We start from the raw sequence: 24340 nt of genomic DNA on the forward strand, positions 1-24340 counted from the left end.
TCATCTGTAACGATGACTTGATTTGCTTATTTTGCCATAGCATGAACAACAGGCAATTAGCATTCTCACTCCCTTCCCAGAATAATCAGTGTTTGAACAATGAGGGCAGAGTGCCCTGTGGCTATGTGTCTGTGAGGATGCTTCACTTATTTTACATAACAATATAGGGAGAGGCACAAGCTTGTGCTCGGGGTATAAGATCGTGACATAAGAAATTTCTGTTTAATCCCAGCAACTGCTCATTACTCAGAAAAATGTCCTTTTTCTTATTACTGTTATCACAGTAAAAATGAAATGGCTCGATCATTTGCAGTCGTTCCATGGAAAATGGTCATAGTTTTCCTCTAGCACAACATTTATAAAGCTTTAATGTGAAAGTGCCATAAGGTATTAGAAGGTGGTCAAATGTGTAGGTAGGCACCCAAAAGCCCTTTGGCATCTTTATCTCACAGCATTTGCATAGACATAAATTCCTTGTTCAGCCAACTGTTTGTGTTTATTCCTATGTGAAGCATAAAGGAAAGGATGAGAGAGGTACAGGCAAATGCTCTTACCACCTGTTTCCCTCAAGACAAGCCTGTGCCCGAGCTGTTTTGCAACAGCTTCCCTTCCGGCCTGTACAGTTAAGTGATCCAAGCTTGTGCATTAATGAACTGGATCACGGCTGTATGCCCTTTAATGTCCGACCAACAGTCATCCTAAATCAGCAGTCTCCACAAGACCCGATAATACCAAACCTAAAAAAGTTGTACAAAAACAATACATGCATTTTTTCTTCCTTTTTTCCAAGTGCAGTAAAGAGCTGGCCCAATGTTCATTGCATCTGTCACTTTCGACAGAGTCCTGTAGTTTTGTCCAAAGCTTTGTTACTTGCATATGTAGGGCAAACCAACAGATTAACTTGATTGCCAGCCCCGCCTGCTGCACATTCAGTACATACCTTCCCTTTGCTTTACCATCACTCAACCCTCTGGGAACAAAGGAGAATTAGCTGCAACATGATGCTTCCACAGGGCTGAAAACCCTTTCCCCACCTCTATGTTACAACACTGGGTGCTGAAGCAGCCGATTGCCAAGCATCAATTCTGTCCCTTGAGAGAGAAGGGAGTCACGTGTTGCCCCATATCTGAAAGTACCAGATATTGTTATGCACTCCTTGCAGCCAGAGTGGCAAGGGAGCAAAGATATGGCCTTAATTGGTAGTAAGGCCACCATTAAAGTGCCATGGAGAAAGTACAGATCCAATTTTAGGTAATTTACCAAGATTTCAAGACACATTTTTACTACAGTGTTTTCTCCTAAAAATTAAAGAGAGGAAGATAGTTGCTTGTCATCACTTCCATCAGGTCCAAAAAACAAGTAATTTTTTCCTCATGTAAGGATTAGAGATTTATCCGACAAGGTTTCACGTAGTGATGGGCCGAACACCCCTGTGTTTGGTTCGAATTCGAACTTTCGAACATGGCAAAAGTTCGAACTCGAACTCAATGCAAGTCTATGGGGGTAGAACATTGAAAATGTTCCCATTTTGAAGCCTTATCTGCAATTTATTGGCCATTAAAAGTGTATGGGGATTCGGGTACTGCCCTGGGGGACAGAAATCAATGAAAAAAAACTATTTAAAAAATACAGCTTTTAAAGGAGCAGTGATTTTAACATTGCTTAACCAGTTGAGATCCGCGGTGTTAAACGCCCTTCCCATCCAGGCCATTTTTCAGTAACTTGTGCGAGGTGCTCGCCGGGCGAACAGCCCACCGAACGCCCTGGCAGTTCGTGTGTTCGACTGCCGATGTTCGAGTCGAACTCACGTCCGGCTCGAACATTATTATTATTATACAGGATTTCTATAGCGCCAACAGTTTGTGCAGCGCTTTACAATATAAGGAAGACATTACAATCACAATTCAATTCAAGACAAGATGGTAAGGAGGGCCCTGCCCGTGACGGCTTACAATCTAAAAGGGAGGGAGAAGTGATACATGAGGAGGTAGCTGTGAGGGGATGAATTGTTTGAGCCCAACATCGAGCCCAACTCTAGTTTCAGGCCATGAAGGAGTAGCCATAAGTTTGTAATATTTTTAGAATGTTATAATACATGTCTTTTAATGCCTTGAGACCAACATTCTACTTCCTAGTTACATTCACATTTTGTTTGCAAGCCCAAGGAGATGAAGAAGATCAGAGCTATGATAATATAATTTTAATGAACATATGGCAGCAACACTAGAGTAGGATTCCCTATCATGCAGTACTGTAAGTAAGTGAGCAGTGGAATTTAGGCAGGGAAGAATGGTGAGGAGGACTCCCAGCCCGGCAGAACATTTTAAAAGCCAAGATCAAGTATATCACAGCAACAAAACGATTAATTGCTTTTGTTATACAAACCTTAGTCATAGCTATGAGCATCTCGTTGCTGTGATAAACTTTTAAATATCATGAACTATGGCTCATATTTGGGCTCCAATGCTTCTACTTAATTCCACAGTGCATGCAGGGTAAAAGGAGACCTGCTGTTGAGACCAACATCCCAGGTTGCAGTGGCCAAGGAGAAAAAGCAAAATGTATTATGTGTACACTTGTGCACTAAAAAGTACTGCAAGACCTAATGGTTAGGAAGATTGGCGGTGCATCCTGGATCCTAAAACTCCTGACACGTGGGCACAGCTGAATAGATTGCACATGTAACACTACTATACTACACAGTTAAAGTGACACTAAACTTAGCAGTTAAATCTCAAAAATGCATTCAGGTACATTATCTATTAACAAAAATGTAACTTATGTGTGTATCACTCAACTGTAGATCCTCAAGTCCTCTCTGAATTGGTGCTGACACTGTCCTTCCTTCTGGAGGGTGGCTAATTTTGTTCCTCATGGTCCCTGCGTATGTTGTAAAGTAGCCACCATGCCAAGCTCACTCCCATGATAGACTACAATCTCAATACAAATTATTGAACTAAATGTGAGATTGTAGTCCATCACAGGAGTGAGCTTGGAGTGGTGACTACTTTACAACACACTCAGGGACAATGCAGAACAAAATGGGGAACAAAAGTAGCCACCCTCCAGAGGGAAGGACAGTGTCAGCACCAATGCAGAGATGATTTGGGGGTCTACAGCTGAGTGATACAAAATAAGATTGATACATTTTTAAGATTTAACTCCTGAGTTCAGTGTCACTTTAAAACAATGATCAAAACAATGAAACACAGTTTTCACAGGCTTGCAATTTTCAAAAATTCCTAATGAAATAGTGCAAGCCATGGTGAGTTTTGAAGAAAATAAATTGTCATCCGTAGTAGAAGGCAAGGGCCTGCGGATTTTTGCAAAAAGAGGGTATTGTATTTTTTTTATTGCTTTATTTCTACTTTCCTTTTTTTGTTGTTGCTTTTTTCACACTTTTTATGGTGAGTATGGTATGGTCTGGATTGGGTCCCCCATCCACCTATCCAAAAAGTAATAAAAAGTTTGAGAATGCCCACTCATGTATTTTTACTGACTCCTCCCTTCTAAGATATCAAGATGTCATCCTGTAGCTTGGGACTACTGTGACAAAAAGACTACCATGAGTTAGTCAAAAGTTAGCTACTTTAAAACTATATGTGGAATGATAATACTTCCACATCTGCAGCAATAGATCACCTTTAATTGTATTGATATCAGCATTGTATCAATAATTGTATTGATATCAGCATGCTGTAGATAATTATTGTAGTGAGGGCCAGTGCACCCCACCGCGCGGCAATCGTGCACACGTACCTTTTTTCTGCGATACACGACGCACGGCTGTTTTCGCTGCTTCAAAAGCATGGGCGGAATCACGGCGGTATACCACACGATCCGCCCGGCGCGACTGGGGTGCTATTGGAAAATAATGGCACCCACAGCGCGATCGGTGCACACCTGGGCAACTCCTGACCATGGGGTGTCCCCTAGGTGTGCACCGGCCAATTCAGAGATGATTTGAGGATCTGGGGCTGAGTGATACACAAATAAGATACATTTTTATCAATAGTTCAAGTACTTGAATGCATTTTTAAGATTTAACTCCACTTTAAGCACATGTAGCACGACTAAGAGTCCAGGAGCTGATTGGTACAGCTCTGGTGCTCAATGGAAGACTGTCTCTGTCACTGACAGATGGTGGTTCCTGCAATGCCATCTGCCAAATCCACTGAAAATTAACTCCATTTAAAAATTACGCTGGGACAAAACAAGTGAAATTCCAGTGCTATTTAAAAACAGCACCCAAAACCCAAGTACTTAACACTCAGGAGTTAACAGTGCAGGATACAGAAGCCATAGTTTCTGTGAAGTAGAGAGAGAGATAATATAAACAAATAAATTCTATTGAAATGGGTCAAAAAGCAACCAAACTGTCATCCAATAATATACTATAAATGTCAATGAAATCACCATAAGATGTAAAATGTTATTGCTCATTTGCCTGCTTCAGGAAAATATCACTTAGCATACAAACCCTTACTTCATTTATCAGAGTAGACTTTACTACCCTTCAGCTATTTATCTCAGGACAGAAAGAAAGGATACATTGCCTCCCTTTCAGAATAAATGGCTCATTTCCTGACCAGAATTTATTTGACTAAGACCACAGTGTTACTTTTGGAGTGTTTTTGTTGGACAAGATATAGGCTTATTCAAGAAGTTCAGCAAATATTTTAACTTGACAGCATCAATATGTTTAGTATACTGTAAGTTAATTTTCCATATATAATTTGACAGAGGATCATACAAAGGGCAAGTGAGCCATTACTCAGTCACTGTAGGTCAGCTGTATGGACAAATATTCCATTGAAATTACACAAGAGGGAGTGTCAGGTTTGCTGGTTTTTGAAGGACATTATCATTTAAGAGCTGAACTCCTTGTTATAGCCATTGGTTAAACTTCACTTTGGGTTGACTAAACTACTAAATACAGAGGTTTATCTAAAAACAAATAGTATTACCAGTAATTTTCCAAGTATAAATCTATGCTTGACATGGGATGAGGTTATCTTGAATAGTAAAAAATAATGTTTCCATTGGGAGTTTGATAGTTTTATGTCACACCATTTATTTAATTGATTTTATTCTGTAAACTATTTGTTAAAACATATAAAATGGAATAAATAATGTACATTATTATTGTTTGGATTTGTGTAAAAAATGCCTCGAGCAGACCATTCTACTGCAAACATACCAGCTTGAAAATAATACTTTCTTTTAATGGAATGTTTGCAGAGTAAAACTATTTTCTCTTGTAATAATTCTTCTCATGAAAGGACTTTAAAGTTTAATTGTGGGAAGCAATAGTTTGCATAGGCAGTATATTGTATTAAATATGGAAATAATAAATTCTATTTACAAAAGTCTGGGCCAATCCAGGAACATTTTCTTGCATGTATTCACCCACATCCACTATATATTTGGCATACAGGTCGGAGTAGCATATCTCTTAACAATTCCCATTGGATGTAAATAAGTTGCCCAAACAAATAAAAAAAAATTGGTCAAAAGGAATTAAAAGGTCACATTCATCCCATTTTTCATCCGACAGCCGAAGGTTCCAACGCTAGTGCCAGTGGGGGCATGCAGGAGCCACTGAGTCTGGGTGCCAAAACTCTGTCCCTGTGTCATTTTAACTCCTTGGTGCTGGATCCCTACAGCCCTTTAAGGGGTTCTGAACAACGGCAGGTGGAGATGGGTTTCCTGGCTGAATGCATATACTGTATGTGTCCAGCCAGCATTAAAGCTCACCCACCATGCTAATTAATTTCCTTGAGACAACACAGGAAGCCTGCACTATAAGACACGACAGCCCTGAATTTCTAATTTGATCAACAGGTATTTTTGTGCACTTATCAAACAGAAATAACAAAATGTTTGCAGTTGTATGCTTAAAACCAAAGGAGAGCAAATACGAGGAGTCAATTGTTAGGGATTACATGAACTTTAAAATAAACCATCTATTCAAAGTAATTTTAAATACATGCTTTATGCACCGAAATGATAATAAATGGAAATGTATTAGTAATAACTAGGGATGTCCCAAAACCACTTTTTCAGGACCCAGGTACAAGTACAAGTACAAGTACTTCCCCTCATGTACTTGCCGATACCAATTATCAATACTTTTTCTTAAAGGGACAGGTGACATTTTAAAAAGAAACAATACAGACTAATGATTTTAGGCCAATTTATTTATGATTGTGAAGAACTTTAAGTTAAGACTGTTTCAGAAGAATAAAACATTTGCTTTCACACAGCTACAGTGAAACTACAAATCGGATCATGCATCTGCCTCTGGGATCATTTAACTTATTCATGTTAGCAGGGGAGAATTGTAACTCTATTACTGCAGTGCACTGGAAGTGTGTACTATGGATCATTGAACCTGGTACACACTTCCAGTACACTGCAGTAATAGAGTTACAATTCTCCCCTGCTAACATGAATAGGTTAAATGATCCATAGTACGACTACATGTTATGTACTATGGATCATGATTTAACCTATTCATGTTAGCAGTGTAGTAGAGGAGGTGTGCGCTGTATATATGTACTACATACTGTATACAGTACACACTTCCAGTACATTATAGCAATAGATTTACAGCCAGCCCTGTCCCAGCTTCCCTCACTCACAGTTTCACTCCGATCCCTGTTACCTCATGCGGTGCCTCTTGTAGTCGGCGCTGGGCAGGATCGCTGCATCGCGTCTCGGTGCTCAGCTTGTGGGAGGCGCTCACAATTCAGCCCTGCTAACATGATTAAGTTAAATCATGATCCACAGCACATATACTGTACAGTACACACGTCCAGTACACTGCAGTCTGCAGCAATAGAATTACAATTCGTCCCTGCTAACATTAATGTGTTAAATGATCCAACTACATATTGTACTATTATGTACTATGGATCTTTTAACCTATTCATATTAGCAGGGGAGAATTGTAAATCTATTGCTGCAGTGTACTGGACGTGTGTAACATACATGTACTATGTACCTCATATAGAGTACACTGCAGCACTGCACGGCCAGCTAAATTAGGACCCCACTCGGAGCTCCTCCCACCGGGCCAGCGTTGACTCGCCGCGGCTCTCCCAAACAGCAGCCGGGAAGGTAAGGGAAAAGAGCTTCGCCGCTATGTATTGGGGCATTTTGACAAGTACTTGTCAAAATGCCCTGTATCTGTCCCGATATCGATGCTAGTACCGGTATCGGGACATCCCTAGTAATAACTAAACATGTATCCTGGCATTGGCATCTATTCTCTGATATGATACACTATGGACAGCGCAAAACATACCATTTATTTCCAAGGGTGTAACTACAGCCATACTAGACCCCCCTTACGGCATGGAGGCCAGTCAAAGCCTGAGAAGGAGCTGTAAAAGTGAGAAGTGTAGGCTTTTCCAATTATCAGTCACACATGGATCCACCTTCTTGAACCAGCTTAGTTCTGGCTGCACAGCAGCAACTCATGATGAAGCTACATCTCTGAAAAGTCCTGCGTGTATCTAATTCTAAATGTCTGGAACTTGTAAGTGTTCAGTTAGAGTGGTAACCAGTGTAAAATGATATAAATAAGACACCAATAATGTACATTATCAGATAACCACCTTTGATCACCAATATTTATGGGGTAATAATAGGTGTCCACTATAGGCATTAAAATTATTCTATTGTTCTTTGTGATTTCTAGTAAGAACCCTGCTTCTTTTTAATTGTTAGCAATCTCTTATTTGATCAGTATTGTTTCACTTGTGTGACTTCAAAAAATGATGCGACTGATAAATCAGTAAAAAAGAAGGAACAACACCCAATATAAATATCACATGGAACCACCTTGGTCATTGATATTTAGGGGGTTATTCACTAAAAAAACTGAAGGACACAGCCGTTGGTTCAGCTAATCCATCGGCTCGCTTCGGCTGCGGGAACCCTTCAGTACAGCCGAACTGAGGGGCTGCTATACGGCCTATTTACAATAGGCCATACAGCAGCCAAAGTCATCCAAAAGCGACGAGCCAAAGACACAGCCAAAGAAGGAGAAGGGTCTGCCGAAGCAAAACAGCTCACGGCTGGTTATGGTCTGGTATGGTTTGGGAGGGGGGACCCAACGCTGTTTTTTTTCCCTTTGTTTGCATTTTTTTTTTTAAATTCTGCTTACTACCTCTGGGATAGCGAACAGAATAACCAAGCCAAATTCTGCATGGCAACCAGTGTAGAAGGATATAAATAAGACACCTATAGTGGTACATATGCCTTCTGCAGCTTCGTGAATAATCACTTCCAGGGCCCGGAGGGTTTTGTTCAGTTCAAAACAATCTAAATAAATTACATATTTTAGATAACAACTGCAATGAATGCCATACATCACTTCACATACACGACCTGACAACAATCAGTTTTATACTCCTCATTAGTGATGAGCCGAACACACCCGTGTTCGGTTTGTACTCAAACATTCAAACGGCCGAAAAGTTCGAACACAAACTCGAACGCAATGAAGTGAATGGGGGCCGAATGTTCTAAAATGAATGTCCCCTTTAAGAGGGCTTATACCGGCAGTCCCCGGGTTACGGACAATCCGTACTTACGAACCGGGTCCACAGAACTGTGGCTGCAGCGCCCTGTGTCTCTTCAAATCCCCGCTGCTCTCCATGCCTGTGTTGGCGGAGACAGCGGGGACACAGACCGCTGCATACCTTCACTGCCCCCCGTACCTCCGCTGCTGTCTCGGCTTCCAGTCCCCTAGTCTGTCAGCTTCTTCTCCGATTTGGTCCGGCCGCGGCTCCTCTGCCCCGCCCCCCTGCCTCATTGCAGGCTGGGAGCCATACCCAGCCTGCTATTGGATATTGTAAAATGCAATAACCAATAGCAAGCTGGCTATTGCACCCACCAATGCCTGCTGTCAATCAGCATGGGGGACCTGATAGAGAACTTTCTCCTTCAGGTACCTCCTTTGCTGAGCCCTGATTGGGCAAAGTCTTCCACCTGACCTGTGGTCAGGTGCAAGACTTTAATAAATCAGAGCTTCAGTGGGCATTTTGCATTATGGAATGTCATGGAAGGTATGGAAGATCAAGCAAACCGCAAACATCCCATAAAGTTTGGCGTTCTGCGGGCGCTCGAACTGCCGTAGTTCGAATCGAACACTCGGCTCCTCCCTACTCCTCATAAAAATCATGTTCCTTTTAGTAATGAACTCTGAACATTACTTTTCACTGTTCTTCAGCAACGTTTCTTACTTAGCCCATAGACTTACAAGAATGGTCAGACTTGCTAAACAATCTGTGAAGCAGATGTGAGCAGGCACCAGCATTGGGTGGCATGCTCCTACACAACAACAAGGTTGGATTGGCTCATCTGTAGTCAGAAGCAAAGGAAGCTAAGAGGAAGACCGTGCTGGTGCATCTTATCATGGGAAGCAACAAAAACAATTAACTGCATAAAGTCATCAAAAGTGATGACTTTATGCAGTTAATTTTGTTAATGACAGAATTTATCATTTCCTTTTTTTAATCACATATGCCTTTCTTTATGCTATATATAACATTTGGTGCCATTATTCATAATACTTAGTAAATCAGAAACTTGAACACTATGGTTCACACTCAAAATACAATATAGAGGTAAATACAAATGTGAGACCTGGGAAAGACGACAATGTAATGGCAAATATCTTAGAAAACATACATCAGATTAAAAATACTGTGGGACCCATCAGTAATACTAATCTAGCTAAATATCACAATATATTAAACCTTATATAAATAAATCCTAGACCGGCCACAAAAAATGCCTGTGCACAGGACCAAAACATAAATAATCCCCAAATATATCCTTCTAATATCATATCAGGAGAATCCTCTGAGTTTATGATATCCACCTGTAGGGTCACTTATCAAAGCACTGTGAAGCCTTGCCCTCTGCAAAAGTTGCCCAAGGTGAAACATGTCAGGTTAATATTGCACCTAATAGCAGGTTGCAATTGGCCGAAAATGGATGTGTGGCCTTGCTAGATAAATATACACTATATTGCCAAAAGTATTGGGACACCCCTCCAAATCATTGGATTCATGTGTTCCAATCACCTCCATGGCCACAGGTGTATAAAATCAAGCACCTCGGCATGCAGACGCTTCTACAAACATTTGTGAAAGAATGAGTCACTCTCAGGTGCTCAGTGAATTCAAGCGTGGTACCGTGATAGGTTGCCCCCTGTGCAATAAGTCCATCCATAAAATGTCCTTGTTACTAAATATTCCATGGTCAACTGTTAGTGGTATTATAACAAAGTGGAAGCAACTAGGAACAACAGCAACTCAGCCACAAAGTGGTAGGCCACGTAAAATGACAGAGCGGGGTCAGCACATTACATCGCCAAGTGCAATGCAAAGCGTCGGATGCAGTGGTGTAAAGCACGCCGCCACTGGACTCTAGATAAGTGGAGTTGTGACCTCTAGAGTGACGAATCACGCTTCTCTGTCTGGCAATCTGATGGACGTGTCTGGGTTGGGCGGTTGCAGGAGAACGATACTTGCCTGACTGCATTGTGGCAAGTGTTAAGTTTGGTTGAATGGGGATTATGGTGTGGGGTTGTTTTTCAGGGGTTGGGCCCCTTAGTTCCAGTGAAGGGAACTCTTAAGACATCAGCATACCAAGACATTTTGGACAATTTCATGCTCCCAACTTTGTGGGAACAGTTTGGGGATGGCCCCTTCCTGTTCCAACATGACTGTGCACCAGTGCACAAAGCAAGGTCTATAAAGACATGGATGAGCGAGTTTGGGGTGGAGGAACTTGACTGGCCTGCACAAAGTCCTGACCTTAACCCGATAGAACACCTTTGGGATGAATTAGAGCGGAGATTGCGAGCCAGGCCTTCTTGTCCAACATTGGTACCTGACCTCACAAATGCGTTTCTGGATGAATGATCAAACATTCCGTAGACAGGCAGGTGTCCCAATACTTTTGGCAATATAGTGTGTATATATATATATATATATATATATAAAAAGAAACTGTCAATGATAGGCTACTTGAACTAGCTTGGTACTTCTGAAGCTGATTGAAAGTGGTTAAAATGGCTGAAATTGCCCGAAGATAGCCTTTTTCACACAGCTGCCGGTTACAGGAACACACTGAGCACCTGCATGACTTAGAGCAGTGTTCTATCAGGCTTTCAAAAGCTCTCCCTGCAGGAGGGCCCACCAGAGAATAGCAATGAAAGTCAATAGACCTGCAGCGTCTGACAGAGGCCAGGCATTGCAGGCAGTGCTCAGAAAAGCATGGTATTGAGTAAAGTGAACACTTTGCTAAACACTAGGTTCTAGCCTCAGTACAGTTCTAGGTTCAGTACACCTTTTCACCTCCCCTCTGCCCCCCAAGGGTCAAAAACATGTTCTAAGCCCCTTCTAACATCTGTATGAACAAGTATTGGGTGCATCCTACGTAGCAGGGCTAAAATAAGACCTTAAATGTTCCTCGCACAACATTATGTAAGTTGTGGGAGGAACATTTGGAATATGGATTTCTTTGGTGAAGGTGCATAACAAATGCATAAAACTATCCTCCAAGTCTGCTGGCGCTCATGTGCATATTGGTATTACGTATGCGGGATTACCTTACAGAGAGTTTCTTCTCTCTCCCAATATATCAAAGCAGTGAGGGACAAGCGAGAAAGTAAGTTTAAAAAAAAGGGTTCCCTTGACAATTTTTTAAAAATAAAATGTATTGCCCATGTTTCTTCTTAAGATATCTTACACTCACCATGTATATGCTGTATCTGGTAGTCAATCACAGGCTGCACTGCCAATCATTAGCAGGTGGGCAGATCACATGACTTCCTTATCCCCAGCCTCTCTGTACCAACTGTGGAAACTGGCACACAGAGCAGTTGCATGTAGTTGTGTAGTGCTTAGCTACAGCTGTGACTCCATAGAAACCCCACTAGTGATAGAAGCTACCACAGCAATGAAGTGTAGATAGATAACATGCATTAGCACTCCAGATTTAATGTAAGTGCGGCTATGTTATTTAAACTTGTATACACTGGATTTAAAGGATACGTTTACTTTACAGACAATGTTACACCCATATAATTTTGAAAATTATATGGGTGTAACATGAAACATGGTCACGTCCACAACCCCCACCCCTATCCTACCCTCCCCCACTTACCTGAAATGCAGGGTTCTTCTGTCCCCACTCTTCTATCACAATTAAAATGTTGTGCGGAACCATGCACAGCCATGTTATCCATTCACAGACCCTTTGATAGGATGCGTGAATACAGAGACTAAAGTCCTGTAGTGGTTGCAATGCTCTGCAGAACCAAATGCAAAAAAATAACAAATGCACATTTTCCTTTAATATTGTATAATATAAAGATGTATATATGTACAGTATATATATATATATATATATCATCTTATTTCTTTTTTTGCAAAGGCTGGACTATGCCTTTAATAACATTTGCATGCTTAGGATTTTCTACTTGAAATGCATGTTAATGCAGTTAAATGCATACATTGTAAAACAGACATGTGTTAACAGGCCATCAGTCAGTCATAATGCCTAGAGCAGTATTTCTCTGAAGAAGCAGTTGTAAAAGAGATTGCTAGGTAAAACAAGACATGTCCCTTCAGGTGATGTTCAATGCTGAATTGAAAATGGAGGCTGTAGACGTAAATGTTTGGAAGAAGGAGGAAAGTTGGGAATACTTTACTGCTATCTCAGTGCAGTGTCTGTACTCCCTTAAGTCTAGAGTAGAGGGCAGTATCCATAGTATATTACCTTTATTTAATAAGGGACAGGGCAATATACAAAGTTCAGGAACATGTGACAACCAATTCGAAATCTTTCACTAATAAGACTTCAATAAACCAAAATCTAATTATGTTACTGCACCGTGCAGATACTCATGACTTTATTAGAGATCTATAGATTTCAATACAATAAAGAGTTTCAATAATTTCAATATCTATAAAGATTATTGCCATGTAGCCATAAATCCATCATGCACAGAAAACCCAAAATGACTTTCCTTTCCTAGATTTCTATTACCATGCATGACTAGCTTAATGGTAAAGTGTTGCAAACACATCTGGTAAGCCTCAGAAATAAGCAGCAATTGGTAAATTAATTACTGTTTAGTTTTACTGAGTGGAGTCAGAGAATCCGGGACTAGCTGCCACCACCTAATGCTTTTCACACAGGTACTTTGCTTTGGAAGAAATGTTTGATCGGCTCATGCACTCCTGCACATGTGCATCCTTTGACATGTTTGTAACCAGGCAAGGAATGACCGCCATGCCTCCTGGGATGTCATACAGTACTTTTACTAGTACTTACTAGTTTTTCAGCTGTGGATGATGTGCATTCAGCTACAGAATATACAGTAGAAATGAATCTCTGTGCAGTTTTAATCCCTCATAAAATGTACAAAGTATTTACTTAAGTGCATGAAATATGGTATAAATGAATATATTACACTTTTGACAAAAGTTTGTACATGGCAATCCTTGTTTGCATATTACTACACAAAAACCCCTGTTATTCCGCACATATAATGTTGGGATGGGTGTGACATTATGTTATTGCACAAGAGTACCTTGGCTCCAACAAGCTCAGACTACATCACTGTGGGATTGAGTATTGACTCTGTTATGGTGTATTTGCACTGGGAGCACCCACACATGGTCCTCTAATGACACCTGCCTATATCAAAGATGTTATAGCACAGAAAGCATAGGAAAACTTCCTTATTAACTATGGTGGTCCTTAGCTGTATGACAGGCTAGAGACCATTCAGCAAAGTGGACACAGCAACAGTTCTCACAGTAGTGACTGTACAATCTGTGCACAATCTCCTATATATTTATCAACAATGTGAGCCTGACTAAACTGTATATTCAATTTATATCTACTAATTTATTCTACAACTTTGTTGGTAAATCCAAAGGATGTTGTACCATCAGATTTTAAAGTTTGTGGCCAGCTTCAAAATGAACTTGTATTTTCCCTATTCATGGCAAAACAAAAGAAACACTTGAAGGGGAACTGTAGGGGTGGGAAGGATAGGGGCAGGAGTTCTTGGCATTATATACAAGTATACACAGCATACTTGCACATTATGACAGACTGACCTCTGAGTTTGCTCCCCTCTAGCGCTGACAGCTCCATACACTCTTTTAATGCTCCATTAGTAGCGCTGCCATCTTCTCTATCACTGAATTGTCTGCTCTTTTTGTCCATTAGGAAGCCAGTGATTATGTAACTCTGTTGCAGTTATGCATGATTTACACCAGTGGTTCTCAACCTGTGTAAACTCAGGACCCACATTTGTCCTTGGTCATTAGGTCATGACCCAAGTCGCACTGTGAGTGGGAGGTGCATTTGGGGTACCATTCAAATGAATGGCAATGCAGCACACCTCCCACACCAGAATGCACAGTAGGTGCATTTGCATGGTACAGTGCATTAATCGCATGGGACTTTGTGATTAACGCACTGTACTAGTGTGAACGGGCCCTCAAACACACTGACAGACATGCACAACCACAGACAAAATCTCACACACATTCTCACACACACATACACACTCCAAATTTTTTTTTTTTTTTATTTTTTTTAAAGATCCACCGAGTCTCCCTAATTTACGAGAACTGGAATGGATCCTCAGACGGGGGTCCATTGTGGGCTGCTGTGCTGTGATGGAGCTCTGTCCATATGTGCATTGCTTGTACAGCTCCCTTGCATGCCCTGTAGAGATGCCGGAAGACCAGATTGTGACGTCACTCTGTTCCAGGCACCTCTGCAGGACATGCGAGGGAGCTGTAAGCAATGCACAAATGGATGGAGTTCCCTCACGGCCATAGCCCCATCCCACCCCACCTCAAGCTGACACTTAGCGCTGGGCAGCATATTTTGAATGGCTGCTTGGTGGGCGAACTGACAGTGTTGTGCTAGGAAGAAGCTGAGGGGCCCCTTACCTGAAAAAGTGGAAGGCACAGAGTGACCCAATGAACACAGTGTCGCGACCCACTTTTGGGTCATGAACCACCAGTAGAGAACCAAGGATTTACACCATCCGAGCAACCTTCTCCATTTATAGCACTCATGGTCTGGGAGTATGCACTATACTGTGCAAGTTCCACAGGCAGTGCAAACAAAAACATAAATTGATAGCAAAAAAGCAAAGCAGTTTTATGGCAGAAAAGACATACAAAGTTTATTTTACCGAAAAATCTCTATCCCCTACTCTCAGCCAAGAGGAAAAAAAATACCCAGTACTTCCAGGCATGGGGGAGCATGTGACTACCTCCCCTTCCTCCCATATGACAGCACTGGTGCTTTGTGATTTGCTGCTCGAGCACTCAGCACAGTCAGATGGGGTGGGGAAGAGTCGTCCCCCTGTGTAAGCTCCAAGTAACTACTTGGAGCTATCACAGATATTACTCTGTTCTCTCCCAGAGCCCAGAGTGCATTACAAATTTAATACAATTAATGTGAGTATGCAACTGAGAAGGGCATGGGCAAAGCACAGGTGCCCATTAAAGGCATTGATGTTCATAAGCCCTAATGAGCTTTAAAAGCTTGCATCACTTTCTCAACTAACAAGTACATCCACTGGATAGGGCATCTTGTTTGAGATCGCATTAAGTTATAAACACTTTTTTTCTGATTATTTGGTAAGGATCATAAGAAATGGGCCAAAGAGTTTTCAACCAGTCCCATTAACAGCCCAACACTACCATGCCCCAATCCTTTTCTCTCCTAACAAACTTACAATTAAAATAATAAGAAAATAAGAATAAGTAATGTTTTGAATCATGACATGGATGTTATGAGGGGTACACAAATTAGGGCTTGTTTACACCATGTCGGTTGAGCTGCATTTTTCTGCACACTACGGCAAAAAATGCAGTTGCAAGGGACATGGTGTGAACAAGCACTTATAGACAAATTGAGGATCCATTGCAGGACAAAAGGTATTATGGTGAGCACAGCACTTGTCATTCAAGTCAAGCAAATTACAAATGAAGCAGTATATAGCTTAGTGAATGTTTAATATCCCTTAGTCACATATATTGACAAATTATGATTTCCTTCCTGAAGATAATTTTTTTTTAAAGTTGGGAGGTAAAATTTTAGATAAAAACGCAGACACTGTCAATAGGTCAGTGAATCTGCTATTCATCTCAGGCTAGGCTGGACCCATTCAGGCTCACAATGCTCAGGGATTATGTTTAACTGCTCACAGATAGGCTTTTAATGAATGCCACTTTGCAGCTAGTTCAGTAAAAGATAAACCAACGGAGCAGCAAGTCCCTTTACAAAGCATATCAGGGCTTTAAATATGTGCTTCAGGATTCATTTAAAATAGTGACAAAAGAGGGACTTCCTGTCCTTTCCATTGCTTTGCTGTATATAAGTTCAATATAGGAGATGCAAAGTTAAACAGTTGCAAATGTGCTAGCATCATGACTTAGTTTGCATAGGTCTCCTTGTACAAGTATTTAAAGGGAAGAGCCCTTTTTGGTTTCTTATTCCACATCCACTGGCAAACAGCTACTGTTAACTTTGTTTCTTGAACTGGTATTTATCTAGGGAAACTAGGGAAGGATAGAGAAAGCAGAAAGGAGACACGCTCTGGGTGAGAGGGAAAGGCACAAAGTGGGAGGCACTATACCTTGTCTCCTGTGATCATTAACCTTACAGGGATATGCAGCAAACACTCCACTCTGAGTAGTTGAGTTAGTTGTAAGCAGCTTTGAAGGAATTGGTACATCAGGTCCAAATCTCACTGGGATTTCCTTTTTCAGAAGAAAAAAAATGGATTTTCAGAAATTATTTTACATTCTATTGATCATCCTTATGACTTTGTTTCTTGCAAATGGACAGAGACCAGGTAAGATTTGTTTTTTTAAGAAAACGGCAAACAATATTAATATTGTTGTATATATTACCTATTTAGTATTATTTTAGCATTTTGACTTGTATAAAATAGAAAGTATTGTTTTGTTGTAGATCCTGAGTTTATTTTGTGTTATTCAACCAAAAAATAGGAACCATTGAGGAGTTGTGTATTTCTCAATATTCTGAGTATGTGTTACCTAATGTGGTTATACTATAGAATTATTGATTGGAAATTGGTATATACATATGGAAATTGAAGGAGGATTACAATAAGTTTGCACTGGTAATCTTTAACCTTACAGGTGTGCCTAAAATCTCTTGTAACTGACTGTTTTGTTTGCATCACATTACTTTTTTCTTTTAATAAGAACAGCTACACAAGTGATTTGTAGCCATGCAGTTGAGTGCTCAACCTGTTATGATTACACAGTTCTGTGACTTAGTCTCATCCGTATTAGATAATAATCTCCTCTCCCGCATAGACTTGAATGAAGTAAGAAAATAATCATTCAACTATTTATCATATATAAGATTTTTAGCAATTTTAAGTTTTTAACCCGTTTTGTCTCTATAAGATTATTTAGTGTCCAGGAGTGAAAATCACATGTGCAAGTTATACATAGACAGAATATAGTGGTTTAAAGGAGCGTGTGATCCACAGATCGTTTATCTGCAAAAATCTAGCAATCATTGCAATAGATCAGCATCATCAGCAAACAATGATCTGTTGAGATGGATTTTTTTACACTGAGATGGAGCAAACTTTCTACTTTTATGTGACCAAGGAAGTGTCCATAAATCTGGCAAAGCACTGTCTATAGACAGCTATACACTTGATCTATTAGATTATAATTTGAGAGTGTAGTATTGTTGAAAATCTGGGTATTGCAAGAATTGTTATTACTGTGATTTAATATACAAGTTAAATGTTTACTACAATACTAAAATTATCATTTTTGAAAATGGAAGTTGCAAGTGTCCTCATTTCTTATAACACCTCAGCATGACTCAAGCAAATGCAAAGCAAACATGACTCAAGTCCATTTTTGCTAATCTTTCAGTAGTATCATGGTGTTTAAAATAGTTTTTTTGCATCTGGAAACAGTTTAGAGAATTATTGGTGGGTAAAATTCAAGTGGAAGTAGTCAAAATAGATGTGCTATTATAAGCCAACTTGTGCTTAACTCTTACTCAGACTAAGGGGGTTATTCACAAAAGAGTGAAGAACTTGGAGAAGGCAGTAGAAGTGAACAATCTAGGACAACATAGCGGAACTGGAAAGTGAGCTGAATTGGAAAATTCTTCCAAATCAGATATGTTGTCCTAGATTGTTCACTTCTCCTGCCTTCTCCAAACTCTTCACCCTTTTGTGAATAACCCTGTAAATGAAAAAAGAAAATCAGAGCTACGATGTAAACTAATGAAACTCTCTTGAAAGTCTCTGGAACTGCTATACTAAATTATTAAGATATAAGTGAACACAATTTACAGATTTGCACTTTTAAAACTAAAAAAAAACTGTTTCAAAATATTAACATGGATGCATGTCAGATACCTAAGGGAAGTTTGACAACCACTTGTTTCCAAAGTGATGCCTAAGAAGAAAAAGTTACTTTTTGTAATTTTTATGTACAATATTATTTACTTCTAGAGGTTATAATTTTCAGTTTAAAGTTTTTAATGAGTAAAAACTTTCTAGTTCTGCAACCAGTACAGAGACTGGCTATATATGGGGCAGATGTCTTTTTGAAGACACCTGTCCATCACCCAAGCCCCACCGCTGTACTAGTGCAACTTATTCAACAGACTGATGGTTCACCTTTTTCTCTCTTCTCCTCAAAGAAAAGGAGAAAGATCAGCTGGGTTGGAAAACTGGAAACTACCTGTTGGTAAAAACAATTGCTTCCAATAGCATAAGCAAACATTTTGCCAACAAACTAAAGCATTGTATAGGGTGCCTTATTTGGGATAGGATTGAGCCATATATAGAAAGCCTAACTTGGTCTGCAGTTCATAACAATCATTATCACTTGTTTCTTATCCAAACACTTCCACAATTTCACAAGCAGCACTTAAATTCTTAAAAAGATATATTGCTTAGTATATGAATATGTTTACATATACTGATTAATACAGATTTTGTTATATACGCAATTGAAAATTCTAACATTATATACTGTGTTCTTTTATAGTATATGTAGTACAGTTTGTACTGTGTTAACATATACACATATGGATAAAGCTAAAAACACAAGATATAGCTAACAATGTTGTAAAGTGGTCATCACTTTAATGTAGTGTAGACACATTCAGTTGAGATATTTTAGAGACATTCCCATCACAATCTATTGCTTAGGTTGTATTAGTTAGTACTTGTACACAGCAACTATGTAAAATGACCCCATTTTAGTAGGTTAAGTAAATTTAGCATGTTCATGGGGGCTAACACCTGTGCTACAGGCACTGTGCTGTCAGTGCTATTGCCCACAATGAATGGGTTACACAAGGGCTGCACTCTGCATAACAAAATAGTGAGTATGGAGGAAGGAGTTTATATAAGAGGACTTCAACAATGTGTCTTAGGATGGGTGGAATACTGACTCTTGCCTAACAAAGGTTCAGTGGAACACTAAATGCATATCAAATGGTGATGGAAGACTATTACAATAGCAAGACATCAACATAGATTGAAATCAGTAGCTCAAAGAGGGGCTTGCATCTGCACAGCTATCCACCTGGCCAGTTAGGGTCTATTGCACTTTATACACGTGCAGAATAAACTTAGGGTAGGCTTTTATGAGTGTATATAACTTATTTGAATGGTGAACGGCAATGGGAAGCACCAGACTTGGTGGCTTCCATAAAGGATGCACTTGGCACCTACTGTAGAGTTAGTAAAACATCCATAAGAGCTATTCTTCCTTCAGATAAAATGTGAATTGAACATAACGCTTTAGTTAGCCCTAATTCATTTTAGGGGGGCAGCTGTAAGCCATTACTGCCACCATGTTTCTCTCCTGGAAAATCATAATGACTGGCAAAAAATGGCTATTTCCCCTGAGATCAGTTGGCTGGGAGTATGTTGATGCCCATAGACATAGGGACTGTTAATAGGCTATGTCAGTTGACAATCATCTCACATACATGGATATCGTAAATCAATGCAGAGACAGAAGGCAGTTAAAGCCCAAATCAAGGCAAACTATTTTGTTTTGGACAGAACAGGGAAGGGTTAGCTGTTCTGTCAAATCTTTATTGCTGTCTGTGTCCCTTATGGTGACATTTCCCCTCAGTTCCTATTTGATCAGGAAGTGATGAGAATCTGTCTTTCGGAGGTACAGCTATGGGGATACTTAGGCTAGCCATAGATGGGGAAATGTCTCCCTGCAAACAATGGGTAGGGAGACATCTGCCCATCGTTTCAAGGAACAGGATGCACACAGGGTTTCTTCTGTGACTCGTCTGTAAAACTGATATAGTGCATGTGCAGCTTACTGGTGTGAGAGGCATTTATTATGGATATCTCTTAAGCATTGTATAAGGCCAGCCTTTTGGTGTCATACTTGTTTTGGGGAACCAGTATACTGTTGGCCGAAAAATATCCTGTCTTCCCAAGAGAGGTCTGTCAAGGGTGTTTGCCAAACTCTGTATTGCCCCACACACATTCTGATCTGCTGTTTTTGATAGACAAGAACACATTTTTAGTAGCGTGAGGAAATGTTAGAATTGCTGAAATTTTTTATATCGCAATCGATTATTTTTGGTCCCAGTGACTAAACACCCCCCATGATTAGAAGTGCCACAGTAAATACCTGACAGATATTTTAACTCTTCCCCACTGTACTCAAAACTAAAAATAATATTGGTTAAGTACTCCTGGACCACAACTAACACCAATTATCAAGGTTTCACAATGTATCTCATTTACTTAGCATTTTAAATGACTCATATGCAGAACCAATTTCTATTTCACTTTGTATATAAATGGGGACAGGGTTACAAGTACCTGTGAAAACAAACAGAAATGTTTACAGCTATCTTCATTTAGCTCTCTAGATGCGCCGGGGGCGCATACATGAAAAAACGACGATTGCGCCCATTACGCCGCACATGTTACATATCGCCGCGAACGTCACAGTAAGAGCAATCATTCTAGGGCCATCAATCACTGATAACACTAAACTGATGAGCGGTAAAAGCTTTTAAAGCGTCACCTATGGCCAATGTTGGGTATGGTAGTTTTCTGTGATTTCGCGGGTGCGTGCAATTTTAAAGTTTGACATGTTTGGTGTCTATTTACCCGACGTGACCCCGTCTTTTATGTTTGACCAAAAAACTGGGTAATAATAAATGTTTCTTAACATAATGTAAAAAAATAACTTTTTTTTCAAAATTTTCAGTAATTTTTCCTAATTATAGTAAAAAATAAAACCCGCAGTGGTTTTGACAGAAAGCTCTGTCTGTCCCCAAAAAATGATATAAAATTAATTTCAGTACAGGGTTGTATAACGGAATAAATGTCAGTCAAAGTACTGCAGCGCTGAATACTGAAAAATGGCCTGGCCAGGAAGGGGGTCCAAACACCTGGTCTTCAAGCGGTTAAACAGCTCTGGCCATTAGTAATGTTTGGAGTTAGAACAGGTTGAAATGCATGAGCTATTCAATCTATAATGGTGTTCCTGGGCTTAGGTAAACATTGCAGCTCAGTTACAATCAATACAGGCAGATGTGGCCATTTTCTTCTTCTGTATACTACCTACACTACAAAATGCACAGAGCTGATGGTAATTGTACAAAAAAAAGAGCTTTTGTTCCTATGCAATCCCTCCACAATGTGTTAAACAAGAGAATGCAAATGAGGGAACTATTTGAAACCACTGGATTATTTAACCCTTAATGTTTGGCTGCCAGCCTGTAAAATACTTTATTGTATACTATCTAACATAATGGTACCGTCAGTGGTCCTAAGCTGGTCATAGGCATAAAATGGCAGTTAGACAGTCTGATGTTCGTCTTTAAACCCATTGTGATCTTATTTTCTAAAGTTATCACTCACTTGGGAAGCCTTACACAAGATGATACACAACCACTTCTCATACTCAAAAATGGGATTTGACTGTGTATGGCAGTAATATATATAATGTAAAAGTTGGGGCAACACAGTGGCTTATTGGCTAGAGCTTCTGCCTTGCAGCACTGGGTATCCCCAGTTTGAATCCTGGTCAGGACACTATCTGCAAGGAGTTTCCATGTCCTCCCTGTCCTTGTGTGGGTATCCTCCCACACTCCAAAGATAAGCTGGTAGATAAATTGGCCCTGTATGTATGCATGTGAGATAGGGAACTTAGATTGTAAGTTCCTTGAGGGCAGCGACTGATGTGAATGTGCAGTATATAAAGGGCTGTGTAAATTACCAGTGCTACATGAGTACCTGTAATAAATAAATAAAGTGTCTGTTCAGTTTAAAGGTACCAATAGATATTCCTATCCTCTATCAATCAATGATCCTGTTAGATCTACTAAACACACACACGTTGTGAAGATTCACCAACGACTAAATGTGCAAAAGTCCTTCTGATACAAACTGAATAGATTGTATAGGTGGGACCTTGGATTACACAGTCGTGCATAAATTGAACAAACAGATTGCATTGTGTGTGGCCTGCTCAATGTTACCTTTAAGAGTACATTTTTAAATATTTGATATCCATCCATTCTACAACAGCGCTTTAACAGGACCCTTGCATTCTGCATATAGTTAAAACAACAGGGGGAAGGAAGTCACATTCTGTATATATATAACAGAGAACAGAAATGAAAGGTTATGGCCATAATTTACCAACTAGGTTGTTGCTTTTTCCCTTAGTACTCTGCATTAGTGAAAAGGAAGGAAAAATTTAAATGTTTAGTATGGTCAATATTTCTACTTTCAGTCCTCCAGTATTATACTTGAGGCCCAATTCTTCCTCCCAACTTTCTGAGATGGGAAAGAGTGTACCATATATAGGCACTGATATACCCCCCTCCTTTAACACAGACCCCCAAAAATTAGCATGCAAAACAGGGGTGTCCCTTGTATCTGTGCCACCTGAGGCGGGAGGTGCTGTTGGTGTACGCAATCAGTGGGAGGGGGTTGGGGTGCTGGTGGACAGTAATGCTGTTAAGAGCTAGGAGCAGGGGGGGAGATGTGTAAGGGCTTCTCATCTCCCCGCCCATCCCTTTGCAACCTGCAACGTTCTAACCAGCAATGCGGTCACTGGTTGCCAGGAGCTTGGTGGGACACTGGAAAGAACGTCCCAGGTTGCTGAGAGCTGGGCAGGGAGATGTCTATGGCCCTTACACATCTCCCTGCCCGATTCTTAGCAACATGGGAGGCTATGGCCAGAAAGGGGGCTGCAGACACACTGCAAATATTGTGCAGCAGCAACCATGCTGCTCTGCCTAAAGCCCCCCCATGTGACCCAAAGAGATGCCACTTGAGGCAGTAGCTTCAAGCTGCCTCATTATAGGGATGGCCCTGATGCAAACAAAATATTTGTTAAACTGCTAAACCCCACTACGTTTCCTTTATATTGGCTTTTTCAAATTATAAATGCAATAATTCAGAGGTTGGATGAAAGTTTTAGTGCAGTGTGACACTTTTGGTAGTTAAATATTTAATTTTTATACAGATCTATACATCAGTCCACAAAGTGGGACAACTGAGGAGAAAAGAGGGGCAGAGCGATCTGGTTCCAAAAGAGGGACAGTCCCTCCAAACCAGGGGCAGTTGGTGACCCTATCCCCTCGAGAGAAGTCGATCATTACATCCACATTTGCCAAAGGAACGTATTGGAAAATTGTCGGTTGAATGGTGCTTGCAGGTGGACACAGCAGGAGATTCGTTCATTCACACTGTTTAGTGAGAATGTAGGAATCTGTCATATTTTATATAATCATGTAGTGTATACTCAGCTTTAAACTGGACATACACTGTATAGATTTCTTTTGTTCACCCCCTAATCAGCTGCAGTCACAGTGTTCAACCAGCAATTTTTGACCTGATTGAAATAATCAACTGTTGTTGAGCCTGCAGGGCCACCCAATGTTAGAATTTGAGACGATTCCTGTGAATCAGCCAAAGTTCTAACAGTGTATGTCCGGCTTTACTCATTAATAATTCAAATTTTGTTTTTCATTTGTTGCAGCAAACCTTGGTCAACGCAGAAGGATACACAGGCACAACTGTTTCCTGAAAAGATGCATGCCTCTTCATTCAAGAGTGCCCTTTCCCTGAGGTATATCTACTCTAATTTTAATACCATCACAATCCTTCTCTCCCTAAGTACATCTATTTTGATTTTCTTTTAAAAGACATATAGTGTTGTAATGTCATTATAGTCCGTGTATTCTAAGTTGTATCGTCAATTAT

The 24340-nt window shown here is 40.2% G+C and overlaps 1 protein-coding gene across 1 annotated transcript in view; it reads left to right on the plus strand.

Moving 5' to 3' along the window:
• The first annotated feature begins 16776 nt into the window (after positions 1 to 16776).
• APELA (apelin receptor early endogenous ligand) overlaps positions 16777 to 24340 on the plus strand; it is a 16178-nt gene continuing 8614 nt past the window's right edge. Inside the window, exons 1-2 of the mRNA XM_018558782.1 lie at positions 16777 to 16921; positions 24117 to 24206. Of these exons, the coding sequence (XP_018414284.1) occupies positions 16846 to 16921; positions 24117 to 24205 (165 nt within the window). The 5' untranslated portion in view covers positions 16777 to 16845 and the 3' untranslated portion in view covers position 24206. The remainder of the gene's footprint in view (positions 16922 to 24116; positions 24207 to 24340) is intronic.

The sequence above is a fragment of the Nanorana parkeri genome, unplaced genomic scaffold (genome assembly GCF_000935625.1).
Source record: "Nanorana parkeri isolate BGI_ZX_2015 unplaced genomic scaffold, ASM93562v1 scaffold358, whole genome shotgun sequence".
Classification (NCBI taxonomy): Eukaryota; Metazoa; Chordata; class Amphibia; order Anura; family Dicroglossidae; genus Nanorana; species Nanorana parkeri.